We start from the raw sequence: 18,447 nt of genomic DNA, 5'->3' as shown, positions 1-18,447 counted from the left end.
GTAAAAATCCATTTACAATCAATTTACGATCATATAAATGTAGCTACCCCTATTTATCTACGCCTCTGAAACTGTGGAGAATCTGTAGCCTCTCTTTTTTTGGTACTCTCTTCCAGATATATCTGAGAGTTGGCTTCGATGAGATTAATCAGCTGTTTTCGTTTTGGCTTTAAGCCAGAGATCAGCAGAGGCAAAGAGTAGTTTGTCAAGCCAGATTCTTAAAGAGAGCAATTTAGAAACGCCGATGCTATAAACTAATGGATTTGAAATGGTAACCGCAAAATAAATTTTCAGTTTCCATTAAAAACTAAAAAAGGAAAACTGGCAAATAAACTTGACATTTGTTGAAAATTAAATGCAGTTTATCAATTTAACGCTTCAGTTCCGTGGAGTCAACTAAATGTGTCTGTCTGGCAACTCTGCATTTGAATAATTTTATAACCGAAGCATACTTCTGGGCTTTTGTAAATAAATATTTATACACACCTTTACCTTACTAAAATATATTTTAATAAATTAACTAACAAACTAAAAAACAAATAATATTAAAATTAGGAGCTTTTCCTATCAGAGGGTTTCTCAGGACGTCTCGCCTTGTAGCGCAGTCCATGTTCCATGTAGGTGAATGGCGGATTCGGTTGGGTCAAACAGAAGTACAGACCCTTAGCACTTGATGGATAGATGAGTCCAATGTTGATGGTGTTCTTGAAGTTACAGTCGCCCTGTCGGAACTTTGCCCAACTTTCGCACTTGGTAGCTGGGATCATCACACCCTCGATGAGAGCCTATTTAAACAGATGTTGAATTTAAATATTTCAGTTAGCTCATATATTCTTACCTCCATGAACAGAACAAATGGATACATGTGACTACAGATCTTGGACTCGCAGCCGGGTTGAAGTTTCCTCCTCGGGAAGTAGCCAATGCCATTGGGGTAGATATCGATATGACCCAGCGGAACCCTCACCCCGAAAACATCGCCCTCGCCATGCAGCACCACCACCCTTCCGGCCACACTTTGTTTTACCAATATATCGGTGGTGCGACACATGGTCGCGGGATCGATGGCTATCAGTTGACCCACCACCTGTTTGTTTTCCCGGGCAAAAAGTTGGGCACCCAATGCGGCTATATTCGCACCTACCGAATGTCCTGCCAAAGTTATATCCTGCACAGCAATGCCCGCATCCTTGAGGGCCCTGACTAGTTTATAAACGAAATATCCATCAACTGATAAATGGTGTCGCACTGCATAATAAAGTTGAGCCACATCCTTCGCGAAATCCACCACTATGACATTGAGATCCCTCCTGCTGTTCTGCAGCAGAGTCAAATGCTCCTGGACACTAAAATAGCTATCGGCCGTGTGGAAGGCATTCACATAGACGAGGGTCTTACGCTCCGGATTGATATCGAAATCCTTGATCTGAGATATCGACTTGATGGGCAGCTCTACACTCTGATTGGTGATGGTCATCACATGGAGACGGGCATCGCTGGGATTAATGCCCTGAAACAGGGACATGACACCCTCATCCACGGGCGCATCACCTGGTTGGGATATTATTATAAGATCATTTTGATAACTATTTACTAGTTTCCACACTTACAGAAGGCTCTCCATCCGCGGTTTAGTTGCTCGGTGAGCAGCTTTAAATTATGCCTTTGAATACTGTCAATATTCAGGGGTCCTTTAGCCTTATCCTCCTTAACCTCCACTGCCAACGATTGACAGATCAGGCAGACTGCTGCTAAGATCATCTGGGCTGTGCTCTTCTGCATGGTGAATTCTGCTCTCATGTCTGCAGTCGATCATCGGGGCTCTTTTATAGCCCGGTCTTATCGGGCCAAAAGCCCGAGTCAAGCGAAACTCTCTTATCTGGTAGCTGGTTTTCGATTTCGGTTTATTTTAATAGCTGACTGCAGCACGTCTTCTGAAAGGGGCTTCTGTCTGGTCGTTGTCTGCGGTGTTCCGCCCCAAAATCTTCAGCCCCAAAAGTAAGTGGCGGTGCCAGATAAGCCCTCAAATCTGGCCAGACTTCGCAGATTGATTATCACCCCGAAAAAACCAACGTGCCTCAATATGGAAATTCTTGCCAGAGTTTCCCTGGCACTTCACTTCATTCACTTCTTTTTTCCGTCAATTGATTAAGCTTGTTATCTCTATTTTTTTGATGGGTGCTCGAAGACAACTAGGTGCTAAATATTTATTCATTAAAATGTATATTTTGGTTTAAATTGCTTATTTCGCAAGTATAGATAGGGCTGTAAATTTGACTAGAACTCGTCTTGATTGACAAGCGATTCACAATTCAAAATTTACGCTAATGAGGTAGCGGCGGTTGTTGTCTTACTCCTTTTCCAAGCGGAATTTTTCGAGAGTGGCCTTAAAATTAGTTTGCTTAGGTGGTAAAGTTGTGTTTCTCAGGGAGCTTTGCTAGTCCAGGAAAAAATAATCCAATAATCATAAAGAAATAAATCCAAACAAGAACCCAAGATGAACCAAATAACAAGAGCGCTGCGAGTTAAACTTAAATTTTAAACAGTTTATTCGTGTGCGCACACACACTGAAACTAATTCATAAAAATAATAAATAAATTGAGAGGTGTACTAAAAATAAACATTGGTAGTCAGAAATACTTGATGCTCCGATCCGGGGCATCTCTTCACTGGCTTCTGCTCCCCCGCGGCTCCAAATTGGACTAAAATTAGCATTCCGCTCTGTTTGTGTTGTGTGTTTTTTGTTTGGGTTGTGAATGGAATTTAGAACTGGAGACCAGCCTGGACATCGGACATGATGTTGGCCGACTTCTGCAGCTGCTCGACCTCGGTGGGGGTCAGGATCTGCTTGACCACGGAGGTCACTCCGTTGGCGTTCAGGATGCAGGGCAGCGAGAGGAACACATCCTTATCGATGCCGTGTTCGCCCTGTAAAATATTAAATAATTAAAAATATATTTCTCATAATTCAATCTCTAAGAACTTACCAAAACGGAGGTGGAGACGGCAGCCACGCTGCTCGTGTTGCGCAAAATGGCCGAGGCCAAGGAGGCGGTGCTCAGGCCAATGGCCCAGGAGGTGTATCCCTTTAGCTTGATCACCTCGTAGGCGGAGTCCACCACCTGCTTGTGCAGCTCGTTCCACTTCTCTGGATCCTCGCCGGTTCCCAGAGTTGGGTTCAACTCACGCAGACGCACGCCGGCGATGTTGACTCCCGACCAAACGGGCACGGAGCTATCGCCGTGCTCTCCGATAATCCAGCCGTGGCAGGAGGTGGGTGCCACGCCCAGGCGCTGCGACATCAGGAAACGGAAGCGGGACGAGTCCAAGTTGGTGCCACTGCCGATCACACGGTTCTTGGGCAGACCGGACAGCTTCCAGGCCACGTAGGTCATGATGTCCACGGGGTTGGACACCATCAGCAAGATGGTATCGGGACTGTACTGTAAATGGTAATGAATCATTAGTTTTAGTTCTTCAAGAAATATTAAATCAGGAGAAAATACCTCTGAGATTACATCATATAAAACCAAAAATTAAAAAATAAAATTAAGTTTACAGGCAACCGAATGACTTTCTGCAATATTATTGACAAGGTACTTTCGGCTTGCAATTAAAAAAACTTTCTTAGGAAAGTTTCGTAGAACAGCTTTATTATTATGATAATATATGATTTGAAGCAAGAAAAGATTTTTATTAAACATTATAAAAATAACATTAATTTGCTGATTCATCTTCCTTTAATTTAACAAACGTCTTTAGTCTAAAAACATCTTCTAGTATTTATTTCGTTTTAATATAAATCATAGTTGTTTTAAAAAAACTAATTTAGGTTTTCAACTGATTTTTTTTTAAATTAACTGTTACTGGTTATTGGAAGTTTGCTGATCATAAAATTGTTTACTTAACCAATTTTTTTTGCAGTAGGGTTTTAGTTGTTTTGTAGGTAATTTTCATGGTTTTCAAGTGCAACTTTTTGTTTTTTCTGGTTCAACTTACCTCCACCAGCTTGGGGATGATGTTCTTGAGGATGTCGGTGTTGCGCTGCACGAGGGACAGACGGGACTCGCCCTCCTTTTGGCGCACTCCGGCGGTCACGATGCACAGACGCGAGTTGGCCGAGGCGGCGAAATCGGTGCTGGCCGTGATCTGGGGGTTCTTCAGGAAGTTGGAGCCGTGCTGCAGATCCATCAGCTCGCCCTGCAGCTTGTCGTTGCAGACATCGATGAGGCAGACCTCCTTGGAGACGTTCTGAGCCAGGATGCTGAAGGCGCTGGCCATGCCCACCTGGCCGATGCCCACGACGGTGACCTTGTGCCCGGAGCTGGGCAGCACCTCGGCAACCTGGGCCAACAGACTGTCCTTAATGGCGGCCATTGCTAAAAAGGATAACCAAAAAAAATCCCTTTAATATTTTGTAAAGAAATCAAAATTCCCCCTGGGAAATTACCCATTTATTTAGTGCCATCACGTGCCTATGATTTAGTTAAAACATTCACAATTTTTTCGTTTTTGGGAAACTCTCTTCCCCACACAGACACACAGACATACTGCTTAGTTGGCGTTCTTTAACCTTCACGAAGGTCGTATTAATGAGAAAAAAGCGACATCGCCACAACACGCAACCGGACCGAACCGAAAACATTGCCGAAAAAATTAACTTGTGATATTTTTTGCTCTTTTATATAGCAATTCATAGAGCCAACTTGTGATGGCACATGACAATGGCCGTCAATTAGGGTCTTCTTCTTTCCTATAGATAAAATCTAATTAGGCACAAATGGAAGTTTTATCAATGCAAAAATGCGTAAACCTTATGAAATTAATCCCCCTACTCAGCATTAATCGTTTTATTTCTGATTTGGCCAACAGTCAGTGTTACTTCCTCGAAAGTTGGTCATTTCTTATCTTATCAGCAAAGTTTGAGCCATTAAAGCAATTTGATTAATCCTATTATTGCATGTTCCTGATGATTATTAAATCGATTGTAAATTATTTATATATCGGTTCCATCACGATGACGTAGAACAAGCCTTATCGCTTATAGGAAGAGTTTTGGGGGGCCAAAGTTGAGTTTGTTGCTAATGTTTGCAATATTATTTCAGATTAGATTGCTTCAGATTATAAGTGCATATTGAGAGTATTATCAGTGAGAAAATATTTATATAAACATGTGGCACGTTTTTAATTAGAATCTGCTTCAGGTTGAGTGTTTTCCTAGCTTGAATTACGACTGCAGTTATGAGTTCTGAAGAATATGGGTGGGGTACAAAAAAAACCCAAGAGTTCCGATGAGTTCCGCACAAAAAGTCAGGGAAATGTCACAGATATATAAAAACTAGATAATGATTAATGGCGCTTTATTTTCATTGGCCACTAGTAAGTGAGTATAAGTATTGCGAAACTATTGACTTATTGTGTCTGGCTAATATAGAGCACCATAAAAAATTATTGTTTATTGTTGAAAATTCTAGCAACTTAAAAAAGTGGAGAAATATTATTCCTAAACAAAACTCATGATACATATTTAAGAAATGACGAACAACAAATATTTTTCAGTTATCTTTAATTAAGTATACTTAAAACTAATTTTGTGGAAAATTAACAGATATTGAGGTCACAAATTTAATATGAAATTTTACAATTTTTACCCCCACTTGTTGCCAGCTTGGAAAATTTGCCTTACAATTGGGCCTACGATGACCTTCTCTCAAAGTCAAATGCGGTTGTTCCACTTTATTGGGGGGTCCGACGTCACCTCGTCCAAAAATGGGGAAACAGCTGTTCGCGACACGGCGCATGCTCTCAATGAAAACGAAAGTGAAAGCCAATTGTACGCCCAATTGTCACCCCACCCCCTTTCGGAAAAGCCAGGAAATTCCGCCCACCCCACTAACGGTACAAGTGCGGAAGGCCAAGGGCGAGGTTTGGTTTCGAATTCGGTTTTCGGAAACGACCGTTGCACTTGACCCTAGAAAGTTGAATGCACTTTGATGAGGCAGGAAGTTAACGTAAAACCCCAGTAAATTCTTCAAAATTCTAAAATCAGATCCACAATCACTAGAATTATTTTCTATGTGCATGCGAGAATATTTTCTTACTTTTGGATTGGTTTTGTTTTAATTCACTTTGTGTTTCACTGGATTATTTTGGGCGCCTCTGTCTTTTGAGGTCGTCGACGTTCCGTTCACTTTGCGCGTTCGTTGCGAACTGTTTGCACTTCAAGCGGACTGCTTTGGAATTTAGCTGCCGCCGCTGGATTTTGTAGCCTCCGCAGCCGCTTTTGCTCTCACTACCTTTCTCGCTCATTCCTTCAGCGCCAGTACACTGAGATAAAATCATTTGCCTTCTGACACAATAATACAGGACTACAATGATTAGAGATGAAATCTATAATTACAAAAATTAGATATTACAAATTTTAATTTTTAGATTTTATCAATTTTTTTGCGTATTTTAGCTAGCTGTCTGCTTAAAGGGTCTGTTTGTTTTCAGCGATTAACCTAAACTAACAATCCATATCATTTTCGGTTAGATTTAAAAATACATTTTTTTGGCCAAATTTTTGAATTTTGATTTTAAAAAAAGGATTTTCAAAATTAACATTTTTAGGTTTGAACGTCAATCGATTTAGAATATTATTTCGAACTAGATTTGATCTTACACTCAGCATTTTGACAATTTCTTGCATTGTTTTGGACAAAATACAGATAGTTTATGCCAACAGAAATTTTTTGTTTGATTTAATTTTTGTCGCTACCAAAGATTAACTCCAAAATAAATTGATGAAAATATTAAATTTCCAACATTATTATTTTAAACTAGAAAAGGTTTACATTGCTTATAGATTTTTTGCCGAGTGTAGGCAGCTGTTTTGGCCCTCTCTGCCGGCGTCGCAGCCAGCTGCGCCAGGATGAATGACGAAACGGCCTCTGAGGCGTTGTGAAAGTGAGCGAGCGTTGCTCTCTCTCCCTCTTCCGCTGCCTGTGTTTGTTGGTGTTGCGCTCTCCAGAGTTTTTGGCTCCATTCGGCCAAGTTAGTCAAGGTGACCTTTCGCTGGTTTTCCTTATACTTTTCCTCTATTTATAGCCGACACGTATTCGGGTTATTTTCCGGGATTTCGAATCTGTGGGTGGGGAAGTGGAGTTGTCGGATAATTCTTCATTTACAATTCCCTGCGGCATAAATTACTTTTTGATCTGAAATTTCGAAATTGTTTTATTTTTTTCGAGATGGTGGTTGTTTATTCTGGCCTCGTGACGGCAGCTGGGGATCTTTTGGCTGACACGTGCCCAAGATCACATATAAAGTCCAAAGTATACGAATAGATGTGTGTGCGGCTAATTTTGGCCAACTGCCCAGTCAGGCGGCTGCAACGGTGGCTGCTGCAGTTAATTTGGCCAACAGATGGTCCAGAGGGATTACGTTGTGCTAAGGAAATACCCTGTTCTAAGCAGGTGGTGTTATGTGAATGGGTAATTAACTAAAGGTTAGTAAGCCATTAACAATTACCAAAAGAAAAACCCAGATTAATGAACACTTAGGGTTTTATTATTTGAAACAATTTTTCTAAAAGTTACGCAGAATTGTAATATTTCCAAAAAACAACCAATTTTTGGAAAATGTAATTTAGAAAATTGTATATTCAAATTTTTCTTTTTGTATTTCTATTGGGTTAAATCACTTTAATCAATTTACAATATGTGTTTATGTTCTATCTTAATTTTAAAAGTTTTTTTGTCAGTGCAGGGTATTTCACACATGTTAACCTGGATTAAAGCAGATTTTCGCTAATTATTTTGAAGACGTCATCGCCTGGTTTTGTGGACTTGCATTGCGCGGAGAGACCATTCAGAGAGAATACCATAGAGATCCATAGAGAAAAATAGAACCGAAGGGAGATCCCCAGAGAGAAGTTGCTCCACCAGTTTGCCGGCGTTCGTGACTGAAAACACATTTTACAAACTGACACTCTCGATATTTATTCGCCAGTGAATCACTGCATTCAGCGGATAGCTCTCTCGATTTTCGCAAATATTCTCGGTTAATACGTCATCATTGTCGCCGGTTGAACTTGAGCTAAATGAAGGGGAATGAGTACGAAAAGGGGGTGGAATTGGTCGGTTTATTGCTCTCTCAATGTCGCTGCAATTTAACGCAATCGTTGTGAAAGTGCCGGTGATGGTGACCCACTTTTTAAATTGACCCAAGTCAATGTCAATGCACTTCCTCTCTTACCGCTCCACACTTTCCCCCCTTTTTTTGGGGTCGTGACGTCGTCTCGCCCTTCAATTGTGAAATGCGGTTACGAATGAGTTACCGGAGAATACTCACATATGCACTTATCGGAACTTGTTTAGGTCTGGGTTGATTGAACCTTTGTTTATGTCTACAGTGTTATGATTTATTTTCTGGGAATTTCTACTGAGTGAAGAGGCTAACTCAGAGTTTGGTAAAATATTTCTAAAATGTTGAATTCAGATAAAAGGAACTTGGAAAATTAATTATTTTTTGTACTCGATAATAATTTTAATTGTGAAATAATTTAACTTTTATCCTTCCACCTGTTACAACAAATACAATTAATTTACGAGTAACGGGTATAAAAAGAAACCCTCTTATAAATTTTATAAATATTAATATTATATTACTTATTATTATTTTATTACGTAATTGTTAAATATTTAATTACTTATGATTATGTTTAAAAATGGAGGTGCATTTTATTTTTAAATGGACTATCGCGCTCTAGCGGAATATTCCATAAGCAACTGAGCATGGAAAATCATCCGCTAGGGGCGCGTGAAAATCTTGTGTAGAATGAATGTGTCAAGTAAATAAACTGAAAGAAATTAGGAATCTAATAACATGAAACTTGAAACATGCGCGGTTACATGATGGGATTTGGGGCGATATATCCCCACGGAAAATTCCCCTTGAAACGAAGCCCTAGATCCGCCACTGGGCTGAAACGACAGTAAAAAGGATTAAAATTGATTTTATTGATAAAAAAACACCAAAATCAGCAGAAAATCTTAACATAATTTTTGACTTAGTTTATAACAGCTACTTTAGACTTCCAATAAATATTGTTTAAGTAAAATATGAAATATACTTAAATACCTTTAAAAATCCAATTGTTCCAATTTCGACAATCTTCTTAGCTTCCCATATTACGCAACATTTTCGATGCATTCCCCAGATTAGTCAGTACAAACATTTCTCATGCTCCGCGCTCCCAATCTCTGGAGCTCTGCGTGCCGGCTGAGAAGTGAGAGATGCCCCGGGAAACCGATAGTGCAACTGCTGGCCAAAAAGCGACCCAAGGCGTTGTTATCAATGCCGGGGAATCTGATTAGAGCCACGGTATTGCGGCCCAAGTGTGTAAGCCAAGTGGCAGGAACCGACTTCATCGTCTGCGAGTTCTCGGGAGCACGCAATCGAGGGAAGATGTCGCTGCCCCACTGCACATTAATATTCAAAAATTGCGTTTTTATGCTAATTCTCACACACCACGTTCGGGCCGACTAAATGGCCAACCTGTCGATAGATTACTCAATGACAAGCAAGAGGCAGTAGCAGCTGGAGCTGGGGAGGATGCACACTCTCCAAAAGAAGAACCCACGTTGCACTGACATAAATATTTAATCTTGGCTTAGTAAATTAAAAATAAATTTAAATTATAATATTTGCTTATAATTTTTGTACTAAAATTTCTTTATTTTTTGTACCATTTAAGGTCAAAACTGGCAAATTTATAGATTAAATTAAATTGTTTTCTCTCTGTGTGGTCCAATTGGCTCAAGTAGCCTGCAGTGGTTGTTGTTGTTGCTGTTCTGGTTGATGATGATCATCTTTCGGGTATATCGCGCCTTGCCATCTTTTTGGCAGCCAACAGCCTTATTATTACTTTTATTTTGCCAGCCAGCCACGACTTTTCCAGTCCCGAACATCCAATATTGCTCATACGCACCGTTGTTTATTTATGGCTAGATGCATTGGCTGCTGCCTGGTGCCGCTGATGTTGTCGTTGGGTGATGTTGTTGCCGGCGTAGTTTAGCAATAATTAAGTTGTTAAATTGTTGCACGTAAGTCAAGTTGGCCGGGACGGATGTCCGTCGTTCAGTCGGTCAGCCAGAGACCAGAGACCGCCTTCGAGTGGCCGCTCCGCTTGGTGGCTCCGCTTAATAATAATGTTCGGCTTGACTTACGATCCACGTCCTTGGGTTACTGATATATACGATACTGAAGGTATTTATTACAAGCGATTGTAATCTCATGCCTGAATTTCTCTATACATATAAATACATTTTTATTCTCTTTTAGCCAGCAGCAGCGGCAACAGCAACATATTTATAGTATCCAGACAGCCGGCTTGGTTGGCTGCCTTTTTTACTGGTGATTAGCAGGGTTTAGGCACCATCGTATACCCTGTAATTTGCCAGCTGAACGCATTAAGATGTTGCACTGGATGCTGCCTGCCAAGCAATTAATCATCTCCTCATTGCATCTCATTATCAAGTTCCCCTGGCCTGGCCCCCCACTTATCTGGCATAGCCCACCTTATATGCAGGCCCTGCATTGCAGGGTATACACCCCACCCCTACCCTGCATTTTTGCACTTGGAACCACGCCTCATTAGAGCCAAGGCTTTGCGCCTTTTGCCTGGTGGCATCTCTCCGCTCAGCGACCAGCGAATTATATAATACATAAACTATATCCACATACGAATACCAAGACACAGGAGCAACTACAGTAAAAAACACCTATAAGAACACTATTTTTCAGAGTTTTAAAAATCTATACTTAAAGCCACTACAAAATCTATCGAAAAGTAGGCAATACATTTTTTTCTTAAAACAGTTCTTAAAAATATTCACAAATATATTTCTCCCCAGATGAAGCCAAAATAATATCTTTAAAATATTGATTCTATAAAATATTCACAAATGTACTAATTCCAAAATAAAGTAATAATATTAATGTTGATATATTTTAAACTCTTTTAAATTTTTCTAGTGAATTTTCACTCAAAAATCATGTTTTGTTGCATTTTTTTGGGAATATAAATTATGGCAAACTAAGGGCCGTTTTCTCGTCCGTTTGTTAAATTTAATGTAGGGTTAATCAGAGTTTTAACCCTACTTTAAATTTAACAGGCGGACGAGAAAACGGCCCTAAGTTTTTAAAAGCCAGTTAGTGGTTCGTCTTAAGAAGGATGGACTGTGCCTCTTCGGGCATCTCATTCCGTGGAAGACCAGACCAGTTTCCCAAGCTGGGCCGCTGCACTTGTTACGTTTTCAGTTTTGTTTTTGTTGCATGCCAAATATGCAAAAAGCTTTGGCGCATGTAATTTTCTTTTGGCCCATGCTCAGGCGTTTGAGTGTGTATGTGAGTGTTTGTGTGTTTGCATATAATGATTATTGTAGGTACAAGTGCGAGAAATCGTGTTAGATCGCGGGTAATAAATTTAGACACCAACTATGCAAAAGGAGTCCTGTCCTGATGCCATGGCTAAAGTCCACCCTTTCCCCCTGAATGTCCCTCAAGAGGCCAGCCTCATCTAAGCCAATGTACTTGCAGTTCTGCACTGCAAACCCCCCTTAAGTTGTTGGTGCAACTTTTAAGCACTTCCTTTTATTATATTTTATGGGCACTTGTTTTTTTTTTTTGCCCCGACTGGCGTCTTGAGAGGCTGCCGTCGTCGTTCGGCGGTTGTTGTCGATTTTTTATAGTCGCCTTGCTGCGTTCAAGTTGGGGGCTTTTGGCTTTAATGTCCCATTAGAGGCATCCACACACACCTGAAAGACTTGCAATGTATTTAGGGATAATAAAATTAATGCGAGGTCATCGCTAGTTAGGCGTTTATAATGAGCTGCGGATGGGAAACAGGAATCCGTAACACAGCCAAGAACTCAATTCCAATGAGAGTGATAAATATATCAAGTGATGATCAGCAATCTTGATTACTTTTATCTCTGGCAGTTTGGTTTTAAATATCTGGGAAAAATATTTCAGCGTTAACCTTTTCTTTCGAACAGGTTAATTAAATAACGTTCCAACGTTAATTGAATATGGCACAATTATTAAATGGATTTCATTTCCTATGTGTCTGCGTATATTGATTTCCCCTCGAGCGTATCACTCACGCTCCATTGATTCAAGCAAATTCAATTCAATTATATTTGTTCTTTCTGTGAATCATTTAGCAAAATGTCGCTTAGTTCCCCACACACATAACTCATAACCCACACACAGTGGAAAAAATGAATCGTTTGGCAAACCTTTTTTCTGCCTGACATTTTTCCATGCCATTAACGACAACTTGAACCAAAACAAACCGTTTTTTTTGTTGTGTTTGTTTGGTTTGCCCGCTGCGGTTTTCTACTTTTCTGCCTTATGACTTTTCACCAATGCACTCGACTTGGCCCGAACGGCTGGGCCCGGTGACTCCGTAAGTGAATGGCTGGCCCTTACTGGCGAACCGAGAGCTCGGAGCCACGGCTTTGTTATTAGTAGATGTCATATTAGAGCCAGCCACCAGCGAAACCGCAGCAACAATAAAAAGCAGTCAGAGCCTAGACCAACTTCACTTTTAGCCACGACATTCAATTTGAACGCGGCATGGGGCAGGCTAAAAAAGATAGGGGCAAAAACTATATAGCCCGAAAGCTATAGCCAAGTTTTTGGACTAGAAGGTACTTCCTAAAAAAGTTGGCAAGAAACCACAGAAAATTCAATCAATATTTAAGCCAAAAAATAAATTCATTATTTGACTGAAAAATGTGTTAAAATTTAATAAACTGAAAATAAAAAGAAGACTTGGTTTTATCTTTTTTTAATTTCGACTTAAATTAAATTGCATGCTCTAAATATTTATTTATTATTGAATTATAATAACAGTTCTAATAACTTAGAACTGTTAACTATTTATAATACAATCACAATTATATATCATTAACATTATAAGAACATCAATACGAATACTTAATATTTAAGAATTCATGATTGATACAATCTAAATACTTTTATAACTTCTCTTGAACCCCATATACCCCTTTTAATTCTTGACTACACAGCATATAAAAAACGAAAACAGTTTGCAGTTTCAATTTTGCAATTGCCAATTGAGCCCGAGTTGCTGAAAAAGTTTGTTTGTCGACTTCGATAACATTTCGACATTTGCTGGCATTAATTGAATTGCCAGCAGAGCGGATACCTGGGACTGCACTCAAGCAGGTGAAATCGAAATCGAAAGTTTGTGGCCTATCTCTGGCGGCCTCAGCCCTCAACCACCATCAACCTTCCAGCGATTCCCGACGGGAGCGGCACGATTGAAAGATTGGATTGCATTTTTTGACCAGCTGGTTATACTAATTAGATCGGAGAGCCGCGACTCAAGGTCGCTGACAAAACTGAATGCATAACAAATTTCATTTATAGCCGGCACGCAATCGACACACATCAAAAAACGGAGTCCGGTGCCGGGGAGAAGTTACTCTGGCAGGCTTTTAGCTCTGCCATAATTCAGCCCGATAAGCGATCTTAACTATCTACACGATCTGGACAGGCCGGACCGCTGTCGTGGCTCTGGCTCTCCTCTCGACTTGTTGCCAATTGCATTTTGGCTTCTTGTCGGGGTCGTCGCTGTGACAATATTTGCATGCCGGCTCCAGCTCGCACACTCTCGCGCACAGGGAGCGATCCACATCCACTCGAGAGGCGGTATCAGCGCCATCATCTCATCATCGATATGCCATCAATGTGGAATGGTCGCAAATTATCTGGCCTTAAGAGCGGTCTGCCAGCGAAGTCTTGAGCTGAGTGCACTGAGAGGAAATGGAGTTTTAAATTTAAAAAAATAACATTGGTCCATTTAAATATTTAAAACAGTGAGTATCCTATGGAAAATTAATTAAATTATTTTAAAAAAAAGTTCTTAGAAATATTATATTTTACATTTTAAATTTAAAAAGTAATAAAAGGAAGTTTATTTACTTTTGAAAGTCTAATTATTAACTTTAACGTTGACCTGACCTCATTAGTTGTGGCAAAGAGTTCAAGGTGAGCTCCTAAAATAAATATATTTAACAAAATGTCCATCCGGTTCTTAAGTTTACTAAGCCATTAAAGGATTTTGAATGTTAAATGTTTTAAATTTATTTAGTTAGATATTTTCTTTTCAATTTTTATATTTTATTTTACGAATTATTTTCTTCACTTTTTTCTTAAAGTAATTATACTTATTTTAAAGATTATTTTTCTGCTAGTGCATCTCTGGGATCTTCTTCAGCTGCAGCCAACTTCCCGAAGGCGGCACCGGCACTCTGTGGGATCTCCAGATCCTCGCTCGCTTAATGCCTTTGTGACATTTTAAGGTTCAATTTGGCTAATAATGGCGGTGCAGATAAAACGGGCTCTCGAGTGCTCGAAAGTGCTGATTGGCTGCTACTTCGGCGGAGTCTACTATATGGCGTTCTAATGAACGGGGAGTTAATTGTAATGCAACGCCAATATCTGGTCGGGTAATTAACGTAATTACAAGGTTTCGGATTTCGCTCAATCAGTCATTTCTCCCGGTCTTTCGCTTTTGGTACCATTCCCATTGCAATTTGTTTGGCCGATGTCCCAGAGCCAAAACAAATGTCTCCCCGATCCCGGTTATTTCCTTAGCTTGCCTTTTAACTGGCTTTTGATTTTGTTGGCCAACTGCTGGCCCAAATGTTATGCCAAATTGCAGCTACCGTTTGCCGGTCTCTGGGGCCTGTTTATACCCGTTACTCGTAGAGTAAAAGGGTATACTAGATTCGTGCAAAAGTATGTAACAGCTAGAAGGAAGCGTTTCCGACCCCATAAAGTATATATATTCTTGATCAGGGTCACTAGCCGAGTCGATCTAGCCATGTCCGTCTGTCCGTCTGTCCGTCTGTCCGTCTGTCCGTCTGTCCGTCTGTATGAACGCTGAGATCTCAGAAACTACAAAAGCTAGAAGGTTGAGATTTCCCACACATATTCTTTGGCTTCCTACGCAGCGCAAGTTTATTTTAGCCGAGCGCCACGCCCCCTCTAACGCCCACAATCGCCCACTAACGATTTTAAAATGGGTCCTGCGCCCACATCTTTAAAGATTTCCGAGAAGTATAAATGCAATTTTGTTGTGTATATTTATACCTATCGAAATGTAGAAGACATTTTTCAAATCGGACCATTCATTAAAAAGTTATACGCAATCAAAAATTATATATCTATCTCCCTCGCACTCCCTTTAGCTGAGTTACGATTATTAGTCGGGACACCAACCCGACACAGTGTTCGCACTCCCTTTAGCTGAGTGACGGGTATTAGATAGTCGGGACAACAACCCGACTATAGCGTTCTCTCTTGTTTTTTTTTGGTATCGGCCTTAATCTCGCTACCAGTGTTGCCCGAAATCGCTTTGGCAACGCTTTTTTGCCGGGGAAGGGGCGGCTTTTGATCTCATCATCGTCATCGCTGGCGGATTCGAGGGCTTCCCCCCTTTAGCTCTGCTACAACTCTTTCTGCTTTCTTGCGAAGGACATCAAACAGAAGCGGCGATCGCTTCTAATTTGCATAAACATTCGTTTAACATTTATCCCCAAAAACGTTTTCGCTGTTGTATTTTTTTTCCGTTCGCTTACCGCTTTTCACTTCCATCCCATTCGCTCTCTCAAAAAGTCGTCATAATCTTCGGACATTTTTGGCCGGGACCCACAATTTTGGTTAGGGTTTTTTTTATTCGCTTTGCTTGCCGATTTCATTTCGGTTCTGCGATTCCCAAACCATTTAAGACCAAAATAACCGCTTTTGACAACAAACAGCAGCATCTGCAAGAGATTCGCCTGGCAATCATAAGCAACAACTACCACAGTAGCCAGAAATCGATGCTAATCTTGGCCGGGGATGAAGAAAAATGTGCCCACCATTTCCAGTTTACTTAGCGATACCCTATAATCAAATAATTCCGACAAGCGGAATAACCAATCTGTGGCTGATATTAAATTCAAATTAATCATGTACTTTATTTCTCGTTTTTTCTAACTAAAAACTCTTCTTAAATTTATATTAAATATATCCGATTTATAAGGCTTCATGTAAATACATTTTTTATAGGGTATTCGCAGGTCTAATCAATTAAATTTAAATAGTTTTCATTTGGGTTCATAAACCACAAAGTAAAACAAAAAATTATAAATGGAGTTGTTTTGCATTCGTCCTTTAGTCGTGTTTTCTTTATCAGGAATGGATGGTCGATGGAATGTGAAATACAACTCAATCTGCAACTGGTTTTAAAGGGTTCTTATATTTTAAAAGGAATGAAACAAGGAAACAAGGTTTCAGTATAATTTTCTGTAAATTACAGGTCAAGTTCTTCGGTTAAATGGATATCGTGTAAGAATCAAATAAATTCAGAGTACTGGCCTTTATAACACTTTTCTATTTTTCCGTCCCAAACGAATCATAAGTGTTACGCCCTCCCAGTGGCACCGCCTCTTTTTCTCAGCCTTTGCAAATCCGAGACGTGACAGGCAATGGACAAGGCTGCCAGCCCATGGCGACCTAAATTGGAACTCCCAGCAAAAAATTAATCTTTGCATTCGAATTGCCATTTCTATTTGTTTGCTTGACAACGGCAGCATGTAGAACAACAAAAAGTTGGCAGCCCGAAAGGAGTTTTGCCGATCTGAGACTGGCAACAATCATAACCAGTACATGCAATCTTTAATAACTCAATTGGAAATGGTGGGCAGTGGTTTAATTGTTGGGCTAATGGAAAAATTCGGTATAACGAAAAGTTAATTAAGAAGAATTTAAATATATACATTAAATTTACTCTCCTTTTAAAGATAATTCAATACTGTAAATCGTTAAAGCGTAACTTATTATTAATATTTCATATTTGTTAGGAAAGGCATGCATTTTAAAATATTGCAAAATGATTATTATTGTATTGGGGTAATTAATTTTTTTTTTAATTGTAAAAGATTCTGCATCTACTGTTGTAAAATAAAGAATTTGTTTGTACTTTAAAGTTTGAACAAAATTTTTTATTTGTTTAGAATAATGGGTTTCCTAAAAAATACTAGACATATGGTGATGAGTGTCTCTTTAACTTAAACAATTTAAATTAAATTTCATTGATGTTCATTTTCCATTAAGAACTGGCAATTGCAATAATTTGTCTTGCTTGGGCCCCCACAAATATTGCAGTCGTCAACTGGGTGTTATTTTCCCTCAGCTTTCCTTCTCTTCCCAAGTGTCTCCAGTTGATTGGCGTTTGAGCTGCGCGTGCGCGTGTCTTTGGGGCGAAACAATTAATTTGAATAATTAGCAGCTAACGATGGGGACAGCGGCAACAGCAACATCAACATCAAGCAATGCAACCGCGCTGCCTGCTTTCAACTTGTCGATTGTGTCACGCCAACAGGAGTTAAGGCCAAGTCAAAGGCAAGGCGCTCTCGTCGTCGGCAAATGGCGATATAAAAAATGCATTTGGCACTTGAGAATTTATGTGCCTGCTGCTGCTGTTGATGTTGGGGATTCGGTGAATCCGAGGAGGACGAGGAAGAGGACTCCGGAGTACGTCACGCGAAATGATGAATTACTCGCCGGGGACGCGCGTCAGTCTTTGATGAGGAACGACAGCGTGAAATTAGACAAAAGGGTTATGGCAACATGGCCAAATGGAGGAAGGAGGGCAGAAGGCAGTGCCATATGCCACATATGTGCTGTCTGGTTGACTTTGCACTCGAGGACGACGCGCCTTGACTTAATGAAGATGACGACGAGTCGCAGAGTCTCAGAGAGACTGGGCGTGTTTTAATCCTTCGTAGGCCCAAATGCTAGGTGTTGCCGCCGATGTTGGTGCGATGTTTGTCACTGCAACAGGCAGCATGCAACACACATACGAGGCGTTAATTTATTACAAATTATTATGATTCCTTTTTGCGCCTGCGGGACCTTAACCGCTTTTTTTCTTCCGCATTTGTCGGGACAACAACAAGAACAACATCATCAACCCTCGTTGAAGACGTCTAGACAAATGCACTCCAAAGGTTAACATGATAAATGTCGTTTGTTGCTGCTGCTGCTGCCTGTGACGCGACAACTTTCATGTTGCAACTGCCGCAGTTGCAATTGTTGCAGCAAATATCGCCGCATTGCAGCCGGGGATTTGTTTTCCCTGGCTGCATTGTTTTTCCCGCAGTCGTGTGGCGGTTATTAAGCCGCGCCAGTCAACAAATTAATCAATGACGTGAGCAATTAAAGAGCTGCAAAAAAATGGAGGAAGAAATATGACACACAGGACAACCTTTTATATAGAGATGGTAAAACTTTGAACGTTTCATTAGAAGTATCGCTTAGGCTTAATGAAAAGTAGTTGTCAAAACCGATATTAAATTATAAACTATTAAAATCAGTTAAGA

The 18,447-nt window shown here is 40.2% G+C and overlaps 2 protein-coding genes across 2 annotated transcripts; both read right to left on the bottom strand.

The window, feature by feature from the left end:
- Positions 1 to 487: 487 nt before the first annotated feature.
- Positions 488 to 1,815, bottom strand: LOC108066497 (phospholipase A1 member A). The gene is made up of 3 exons (XM_017155031.2): positions 1,611 to 1,815; positions 839 to 1,551; positions 488 to 785 (listed from the first exon to the last, which is right to left on the bottom strand). The coding sequence occupies exons 1-3, from the start codon at positions 1,798 to 1,800 to the stop codon at positions 552 to 554; spliced, it is 1,137 nt and encodes a 378-aa protein (XP_017010520.2). The 5' UTR covers positions 1,801 to 1,815; the 3' UTR covers positions 488 to 551.
- A 710-nt stretch (positions 1,816 to 2,525) lies between these two features.
- Positions 2,526 to 6,263, bottom strand: Ldh (Lactate dehydrogenase). Its single transcript, XM_017155179.3, has 4 exons — positions 6,103 to 6,263; positions 4,001 to 4,380; positions 2,989 to 3,444; positions 2,526 to 2,929 (listed from the first exon to the last, which is right to left on the bottom strand). The coding sequence occupies exons 2-4, from the start codon at positions 4,376 to 4,378 to the stop codon at positions 2,765 to 2,767; spliced, it is 999 nt and encodes a 332-aa protein (XP_017010668.1). The 5' UTR covers positions 4,379 to 4,380; positions 6,103 to 6,263; the 3' UTR covers positions 2,526 to 2,764.
- Positions 6,264 to 18,447: the final 12,184 nt, after the last annotated feature.

Source organism: Drosophila takahashii, chromosome 3L, assembly GCF_030179915.1.
Source record: "Drosophila takahashii strain IR98-3 E-12201 chromosome 3L, DtakHiC1v2, whole genome shotgun sequence".
Lineage (NCBI taxonomy): Eukaryota > Metazoa > Arthropoda > Insecta > Diptera > Drosophilidae > Drosophila > Drosophila takahashii.
The sequence above is the reverse complement of the archived record's forward strand: the minus strand, read 5'-3'. Positions and strand labels throughout refer to the sequence as shown.